The sequence below is a fragment of the Hypanus sabinus genome, chromosome 3, assembly GCF_030144855.1.
Source record: "Hypanus sabinus isolate sHypSab1 chromosome 3, sHypSab1.hap1, whole genome shotgun sequence".
Classification (NCBI taxonomy): domain Eukaryota; kingdom Metazoa; phylum Chordata; class Chondrichthyes; order Myliobatiformes; family Dasyatidae; genus Hypanus; species Hypanus sabinus.
In genome coordinates this window covers 155,866,101-155,875,431 of record NC_082708.1, presented here as the reverse complement: position 1 = coordinate 155,875,431, position 9,331 = coordinate 155,866,101, and the positions used below count along the sequence as shown (strand labels likewise).

Below are 9,331 nucleotides of genomic sequence, written 5' to 3'. Positions count from 1 at the left end.
CTGTGTTTATTTGAAAACAGCAAAATCTTTATTTGCACTTAGTTCTCCTTTCCACTTACCATGAGTACAACAAGTCAGGTAAACAAATAGGGACCCATCAATGGTAATCAGCACAAATGCACATACAAAGAAACACTGAATATAAGAATTCTACTTATGACCAGCTGATGCCCAAAGAGTTTACTGTAGCTGAGGTAGGATGTCCACCGAAATATTATAATAACCACAAATTGAGTGATTCTTTTTTCAATGTGTTTTTAGAATGTAGAACTGGTGGGCTTAGAATATTTTCTCAGTAGGTTTATTATTTTAATAAGCACTGCAGTTCTCATCAGAGTTCAATGAAAGCCAACCTACAGAAATACATGGTCCAAATAGAATTCAGTATCAGAACAAAAACCACCTGCTCTGAGAAAGTTAAGTTACAGGCACATGGATAAAACAAGTACATAAAGAAATGAAATGTAATGCTGTAGTATCTATGCTTGCATTAGATGTGAACTTCCAATTACATTTCTTTATTGTAAGTCTGTGTCTTAACTGTAGAACTACAGCAATACAGTAACAACAATACACATCTTCACTTTGCATCTGCTGTGTTTGGATGCAGCAAAATTCTGGACTGGTATCTCACAAAAATTGTTGTTCCTTTTCCTCATTTAAAAGCTACTCTGCTACATCACATTGGAACATACAGGATTTTGGTGCTCGTTTTTTCAAATGGAGGAAAGCTCTCCAGATTCTGTTCAACACAGAATCCAACACACTTATCGCAATAGTGCTTATGAAGCACAGGGAAGGAAAATTCATTGCTACAATCCTAATGAAGTCTTCAATAGAGTTGCTATGTTCACTGGAATGCTCCCCTCACCTGCTTAAAAAAAGGAAATATATATTAAAACAAATTTGGAATCACTGAGCTCCAAAACACATTTATTTAGAGGCAATGTAAAAATCTTAGAAGCACTTCTAAAAGATATTTCACAATAAAATAACTTATTATGAGCAGGTGTGAAGCCTGCTTGATCGCATCTGATCTACCTCAGCACCATCATAATAGGAAAATAGAAAGTTAATGTCTACTGATGTGTGTTTTGATTGAGCTTTAAGACCAGACCCCAACATTTTCTGTGGATTGAGAATTCAAATGGTCACCACATCGAGTGAAGAATTTTCTCTGAAGTCTTAAACAGTCCGCCCTTTATACTCAGCCCAGGGAAAATACCTTGCCTATTTCTGGGTTTTCAAGCCTTTTAAGAATTTTGTAGTAAATGAAGTGGAAGAAAGTTAGTTAATGGCAATATATGGTTAGTAAACTGCCTTCTAGCTATTCAGTATTAGATTCTTGAGTTGATGTGCATTCTTCTGATTACTGCCGGAATATTTATATGGGAATATATAATCTCTTGAAAAGAAATTAAATACATGCAGTTATAAAGCTTTCCACATACAAAGACGCTGCTTTACTCTCTAAGTGCCTTAGGGTTAGCACCTAAAGTATCAAAAGGAAATGTGCACCAGCAAGATGACTGCCTGGCTACCCTGGTCTGCAGGTGCTATTTGGCAGATCAGATCCAGGAGTGAGTGCATAGCAGACTGGGTGAGGAAAGGGTAAAGATTCAGGGTACCTTGGTTGATGTGCAGACTGGATTAAATTCTGTTGAATGATCAGGAGATGTTAAGTAGTTCACACTCCATTGTCAAACATACACAGGCTTTCTGAAATGGTGATACTTGGTAAGCTAACACAAACAACCTCACTTGAAAGGATTTGGAAAATTATTCATATTCAACTGCATAACTCACCTGTTTCTGATGAGGTCATATCTTGTTCCAGTTTCAGTTTATGCTCCCCAATTTTAAGCATGGACTCCTCAATAGTGCCTTTGCTGATCAGTTTAACAATATGTACTATCCTATAAACAAAAAACAAAACAAAATGTGATATCCTTACAAACTTCTCATTCTTTCAATACCAATACAGAATCAATGGCCTTTTTAATTACCTCACTGGGCATTTGCTAGCTAGTTGGTAACAAGGAAAAAGATCCTCTGCTCCATACTTCTCCATGTTGACCAAGACATATATCCAAGCTAATCCCATTTTCCAGAACTTGCCCTGTATCCCTCTAAACTCCAAATACTTATTAAATAATTTTAATATTTAATAAGTCTTAACCATTTAATTTAAGATTATTTCATCTGCCTTAACCACTTACTCTGGCAGCTGGTTCCATATAGCTAACATCTGCAGTGCATAAAAACATTGTCTTCTGTGCTCCCATCAAACCTTTCACATCTAATATTAAAACTATATCCTCTTGTTTTCAAATTCCCAATTCGGGGCACTCACCTGTGCCCCTTGTAATTTTATACTCCTCTATGAAATCACCTCTCAGTCTTCTACACTCCAAGGAATAAATCTCTCTCTATAACTTGGAAATTGAGTCAACTTTTGTTGGTATGTGAAAAATCTTATGCTAGATTTCAATGCAGTGCAAATACAAATATTAAGAACAAAAGCTCATCAACACTGCTTCCAAGGATACAAATTTCTGCAAAAGAAACCAGTGAAAACTTCCAAACAAACCAAAAGGAAAGGAGATAACCTCAGGCTGGAACTGTAACTTTCAAAACTGATGCCAATATACACATTTCAATCTCAAAACTTCTCTTTAGCAAAGCAACCATTCACCAAATCCCCAAATTTCTTCCGGAGATGAAGAATAATGCAGTGTAAATGGTATTGATGCAAGTGTCCATGATTTTAATAGCCAGATGTGAAAATACATCAAAACTGTAAGATAAAAGGAATAGTTGTGAAACAGAACATACTTTGGCAAATGAGTGGGTATCTTTAATAAAATTTTTTAGTAAAAGTATCCAGCAACTGGCCATACTGTTATTCAAGTTTAAATGACTGAAGAGGGCCTGTAACCTTGTAAAGGCTTAATACAGATCTGCAAGGTTTGACAGTAGCAAAACGGTAGGGAACAAATAAATTCACATTGATGAAGCCAAGCAACTTTTTATACACAGTGCTTAATTTAGAATAAACAATCTCTGCCTCTTCGAATCTCTAATGGTCTATCTAGCTGAGTTTAAAGAACAACTGAAAGCTAATTAGAATCAGTATTACTCATTGAGCTTGTTATTTATCTCTTTGACCAAACAGAAAAAAATGTGACAAAGGCAATGATTGAAAGAGTGGTGGGTGACAGCACCAGTATTGATGGTAAAGGAAGAAATTAGATTGCAATATTGGGAAGAATTTTTGTAAAATTGGCATTATGAATTGGGTTTGGGTTGAGCAAAGCATGGGAAGAATAGCCAAACTAGATGGGGGGGAAACTAATCTATTAAATAAGTATGACATTAAGGAACTTCAAACCATGTTCTTTTCATTGTCTCCATTGATGGATATATTTACAGATTTTAAACATCAAGCATAGGTGCTGGTGATTTGCATTTGAATGGCCATCACACAGAAGAATAAGGATACTCCTGTTCTAATCAGCTTCTAACAAAAATATTGTAACAGCAGCAAAAAAAGTGTAAAGATTCTTTACCAAAATTACCAAGGTACAAGAACTGTAGAATATTCCGATGAAAGAACTTATTTTTCCACCTCATTCACAGTGATTCTTCTCAGAAAGCAGGCAGCCAGATTCCAGGCATCCACCGATGTGGTGCCAAGCAACTATTGGAAAGGACTCAAGGTCCTCAGAACTAATACTTCCATCTCTTGGACAGCACTCCTAGCATTGTCAGATTGACCCAACTTAAAAATGGACTGAGAGGAAAAAACACCCTGCTGCTGAGCTAGTTTAAAATGAATGCTTTAGCTTAGACGAAGCCAAGACTTTTAGACATAAATTTAATCTTACTTTTTCTGTCCTACTCGGTGACATCGATCTTCTGCCTGTTTATCATTGTAGGGATTGCAGTCAATGTCATGGAGAATGACAACGTTGGCCGAGGTAAGGTTTATACCTAGGCCCCCGGCTTTGGTTGACAGGAGGAAAACAAAAATATCCATATCTGTGTTAAACTGATCTATCAAGTGGATTCTGAAAAAGAAAGTCAATTGAAAAGTCATTCATAAATCAAAGACATACAAACCCTCTTCGTACTAAGAGGAATAAAAGAGGCACACACAGTAAAGGCACATAAAGGTCTGCTGAACCACTAATCATACATTCAAAAGGCTGTCTGTGGTTGGGTATGCATGAGCACAGATGTTTTCCTGAAGTCACTCAGAGTAACTTTGAAACAGAACAGGGGCAAAAACCATGGCATCACATGCTGGTATTTTACTGCATTAAAGAGCCCAATTTTTTCCCCCCAATTTCAGTAGAAGGTTAAATTCACTTCTGTGAAATGCCCTTCACAGAAACATAACTCTAAGTTTTATGGAATATTCAGCTTAATGAGAGCTAATAATTTATATTACAATTACAATTACAAAAATAAACAAGCCCCTAAAGAACTCAGTAGGTCAGGTAGCATCTGTGAAGGGAAATGGACATTCAATGGGTCAAGACCCTTTATCTGGACTGAAAAAGTACATAATCAGTATAAACAGATGAGTTGCTGGTATTGGGTCAGAGCAGGCACGTGGCAGGTGGATCCAGGTAAGAAGGCGTTGACTCCCATATGGAGTGAAGGAGATAGGGGAGTGAAGAGTAGCGACAACTGAAGCTGTTTGCAGTAGTCTGTCTCCAAAAAAAAAAATTGTTATTTTTGCTTGATCATGTAGGTTTAAGCAATGTTTCTCATATTTTCTGGTTACCAGATCTTTCATACGACTCAACATCTAAAGTATGCATATACATTATATTACCTGTCAGAGATTTGGGTTTTGCCATCCAATCGAAGGTACCTGTGCTTATGGTGCTTCAAGAATACTTCTATAATGTCCAACATCATAGTAAACTGGCTAAAAAGGACAACTCTGGAGCCCTGTTGAGAAGAAATTTCACTGTTTCACAAGTATAGCTACAACTGGGGCAAGAACTACAATGGGAAGCCACTTTAATATTATCTGTGAAGGCAGTGTGAAAGTGGTTTCAAAATCGTGACAAGTAGTATCAGAGGTTGTCAATCCTGATACACTTACAATAAAGACCGTCAACGTGAATGAAAATAAAAATGCAAATTTACATAGTTAATTAGCCTGTAACCCATGAGTAAATAATACTAATAAAATAAATACTCAGCCTGGTCCCAGGGAAAATTAAATCCTTTGGCTTTTAACAGAAAATATTACAGCAGAAATGACAGAAGTTAAATCAGATCTGGATACAATTCTAATAAACATAAAAAGAACAAAATGGATTAATTTCCTGCACCCCTGAATTGTCTTAAATATGGGGCATAGAGAAAATTTAAAATATCTAGACTACATCAGCAAATGAGAATACATTCTAATGTAAACATCACTACATTCAAAAATCATACTTGCGGTATGTAGATTCTATTTAATTTATATAAAAGTAATCACAGCAAGAGCAAATCTCAACTTATTTCAAACTTGGCTTCACACCATGTTTATCAACTAAGATTGCAAACTTTTATTTGTTTTAAATATTACCTCCTCTTTGAGCTCTGAAAGAATATTCTCCAATCTTTGGAACTTTCCTGAATCCAACAGCAAGTCCGTTTCTAATTGGAAACTCCTTATGCTGCTGTACTCTTGACACAGGCGGTGCAATTCAAAATCAGTCATCACTTCCATGTCTTGAAAGATGAAATCAGGATTGGCATCTCTATGAGTGGGCTCCTAAAATGGAATACAAGTTGGCAGTAAAAAGAGTTTAAACAGATTACTACCTTGTTGTATCTTAATCACATAATATACAAGCCCTGTTTAGTTTCATAGTTGCCAACTTTTAAAGCGGTGAAAACTTTAATAAAGTAGTATTTAACTTAGACCACATTTGAGAAAAGGTGTTCAATCAATAGTGTTTAGCTGAGATAGCGCCGAGAAGTGGCAACTCTTTGCGTTAGCTCCAATGGGAATTATCAAATATTCCCATTTAAGACCAATTAATACAGCTGAAATCCACAATCACAGCCATTAGGTATTTCAGTAAGCAACGTCAGTGTATCTTGGACTGCACACTTCAGTTGCAAGTGCAGTCCTCTTTATGAAAATGTAAGTGTGGAAGCCAAGCTGGTCTGCAGATACTGTGGATACGCAGAGGCTTTACTGCCGACTATCCTGCTGACAAATGTAAGAGTCTCTGGAAAATAAACTTAAGATCTTAAAGCAAGACTTCAGTACCAGAGGATTATCAGGGACTCCTGTGTACTTGCTTCACAGAAACATGACTCACACCCTCATTTCTGACTCAGTGCTGCAACCTGATAGCTTCACTATGCTCCACAATGACAGGTCAGTTGAGTCCTTAAGGTAGAGGAGGTGAAAAGGGCTTTATGAATAATTCATCATGGAACACAGATGTGGTGGTCTGTCTCAGTCTTGCTCACCAAACCTGGAACATCTAGTGGTCAAATGTCATCCATTTAATCTGCCGAGAGTTTTCCCCCATCATCCTGGTAGTGGTTTACATTCCACCCCATGCCATGTTAAGCAGGCACTGGAGGAGCTGAACATTGCGATCAACAGTCACAAAATAGCATAACCAGATGCTTTCTTAATCATTGCGAGGAATTTCAATTTGAAGTAGTCTCTAAAAACTACCACCAACATTACTGGTGGAAACCAGAGGAGCAAACATGCTTGACTAGTTATACCATTATCAAGAATACTTACTGTGTAATCCTACCCCCACACTATGGAAAGTCTGTTCATCTCTGGTGTACAGTCTGGTGGTCTGTACTAAAGGCAGAAACTAAACACCACAGCAACAGTGGAGAGGACCAAGAAGGGATGGTTGGGGGAGGTGGAGGAACACTTACAGGACTGTTTTGAGTCAGTGGACCGGACAATATTCAGGGGCTCATAACTGAATCCGAATGAATATGCCACGGTTGTCATTGACTTCATCAAGACCTGTGTGGATGACGGAGTGCCTTTCAGAACATACCTGAAAACCCCAAACCAAAAGCTGTGGATGAACCAGGAGATTCATAGTCGGCTGAGGGCTAGATCTGTGGCATTCAAGACTGGTGATCCTGAACTATACAAGTAGTCCAGGTATGAGCTACTATTTTAAGAGCAAGAAAACAATTCTGATTGAAGTTAAAGAGGAATTGGTTGCACATTAGCTCTGACAGGGTTTGCAGGTCATTACTTCCTTCAAGATGAAATCTAACATCATGAATGGCTGTGATGCTTCACTCCCAGATGAGCAACACCTTTAATGCATGTTTTAAAAGGAAAAATAAAATTATGCCCGTGTGAATCCTTGCAGCATCTGGTGTCCCTGTGATCTATCTCTGAGGCCGACATCAGAACATCTTTCAAGAGGGTGAACCTTTGCATGGTGTCAGTCCCTGATGGTGTACTTGATATGGCTCTGAAAACTTGTACCAATCAAATGGCAGGAGTGTTCAAGGACATCTTTAATCTCTCACTGTTGCAGTTGGATGTTCACACTGTTTCAAAAGGATGTCAATTATACTAGTGCCCTAGAAGAGCAGCTTGAGCTGCCTCAATGACAATCACCCAGTGGCACTCACATTTACTGTGATGAAGTGCTTTGAGAGGTTGGTCATGGCAAGAATTAATTTCTGCCTAAGCAAGGACCTGAACCTGCTGCACACAATAGGTCCACAGCGACGTAATCTCACTGGCTTGCCACTTGGCTGTGGATCTCCCGTACAATAGGAATACTTACATCAGGCTGCTGTTTATTGACTACAACTCAGTGGACTTCAGGAAGGGGAAGTAGAGGGAACACACACTAATCACTATTAATGGTTCAGAAGTGGAAGGGGTGAGCAGTTTCAAGTTATTGGCTGTCAACCTTCCTGAGGATCTATTGTGTGTCCAACATATTGATGCAATGACAAAGAAGGTCCGACAACTGTTATATCTCATTAGGAGTTTGAGGAGATTTAGTAAAGCCACTCGCAAATTCAACAAATGTATCATGGAGAAAATTCTAACTAATGGGTTGTATTACTGTCTGGTATGGAGGGGCTACAGCATAGAATTGGAAAAAGCTGCAGAAAGTTGTAAATCCTCCAGTTCCATCATGGGCACTAACCTTCCCAGCATCCAGGACACCTTCAAAAGTTGATGCCTCAAAAAGGCAGCATCCATCATTAAAGACCCCCCCCCACCCCCCCATCACCCAGGGCATGCCCTCTTCTCATTGCAACCATCAAAGTGGTGATACAGGAGCCTGAAGATACACATTTAATGATTCAGGAACAGCTTCTTCCCCAGTCGTCAGATTTCTGAATGTACAATGAACCCATGAACACTTCCTCAGTATTTTTTTCCCCACTCTTTTTGCACTACATATTTAATTTAAAATGTATTTATATGTGTATACACACACACACACACACACACACAGTGCCTATAAAAAGTATCCACAACCTTGAAAGGTTTCATGTTTTACATGAAAAAAAACATTGAATTACAATGTTTAATTTAGCTTTTTTGACACTGCACACTCACACACAAACTTCCTATTGTAAGGAAGTTTTCTCTAGTACAGTATGCATCTCTTCGGAGTTACATCTTGTCCGCACTGCACCAACCACCGCCACTGGGCTATAGACATGCAGGAGCAGTGTGTGGTTAAGTGCCTTGCTCAAGGACACACACGCTGCCTCTGCTGAGGCTTGAACTAACGACCTTCAGATCACCAGCCCAAAGCCTTAACCACTTGGCCATGTGCCAACACAGCAATGTACTACTGCCTCAAAGCAACAAACTGCATGACATACTGTATGCCAATGATATTAAACCTGACACCGATTCTGAAAATTCATTAACTTGAAATGTCAAGGTTCTCTCTTCACAGACTGTGTGACCTGCTGTGTTTCTCCAGTGTTTTCTATTCTTATTTTAGAGTTACATATCTACTTTTAAGAACATTGTTATATAAAAACTTGACTGTTAAATTGAAGTTTTATTTTTATTCCATTATCTGCACTTTGTGGGAAGCAGCTAGTTAAGTCCTATAGCAAGATACAATCTGCTGGAAGAACTCAGCAGGTCATGCAGCATCTGTGGGAGGAAAGAAATTGTCAGCATTTCATGACGACATAGTACAGAGGGGAGATGGCTGGCACAGAAGTAAAGGGAGTGATAAGAAAGGACTCTAAGGTAACTGGTGGACAGAGAAGAGGTGTCAGGCAGGTAGTACTAGGAAGGAGAGGTGAATGGGGATAAAGTTGGAAGACTGTG

At 38.5% G+C, this 9,331-nt stretch overlaps 1 protein-coding gene across 4 annotated transcripts in view; it reads right to left on the bottom strand.

Moving 5' to 3' along the window:
- Positions 1 to 31: 31 nt before the first annotated feature.
- The window catches only part of LOC132391793 (SWI/SNF-related matrix-associated actin-dependent regulator of chromatin subfamily A containing DEAD/H box 1-like), a 63,402-nt gene continuing 54,102 nt past the window's right edge, over positions 32 to 9,331 (bottom strand). For 2 of the 4 annotated variants that reach the window (XM_059965416.1, XM_059965417.1), the window contains exons 19-23: positions 5,594 to 5,782; positions 4,844 to 4,962; positions 3,888 to 4,070; positions 1,807 to 1,916; positions 32 to 874 (exon numbers count right to left, since the gene is read on the bottom strand). In XM_059965416.1, coding sequence (XP_059821399.1) covers positions 813 to 874; positions 1,807 to 1,916; positions 3,888 to 4,070; positions 4,844 to 4,962; positions 5,594 to 5,782 — 663 coding nt within the window. In that variant the 3' untranslated portion in view covers positions 32 to 812. The remainder of the gene's footprint in view (positions 875 to 1,806; positions 1,917 to 3,887; positions 4,071 to 4,843; positions 4,963 to 5,593; positions 5,783 to 9,331) is intronic. The other 2 variants (XM_059965418.1, XM_059965419.1) reach the window with 2 other exon arrangements.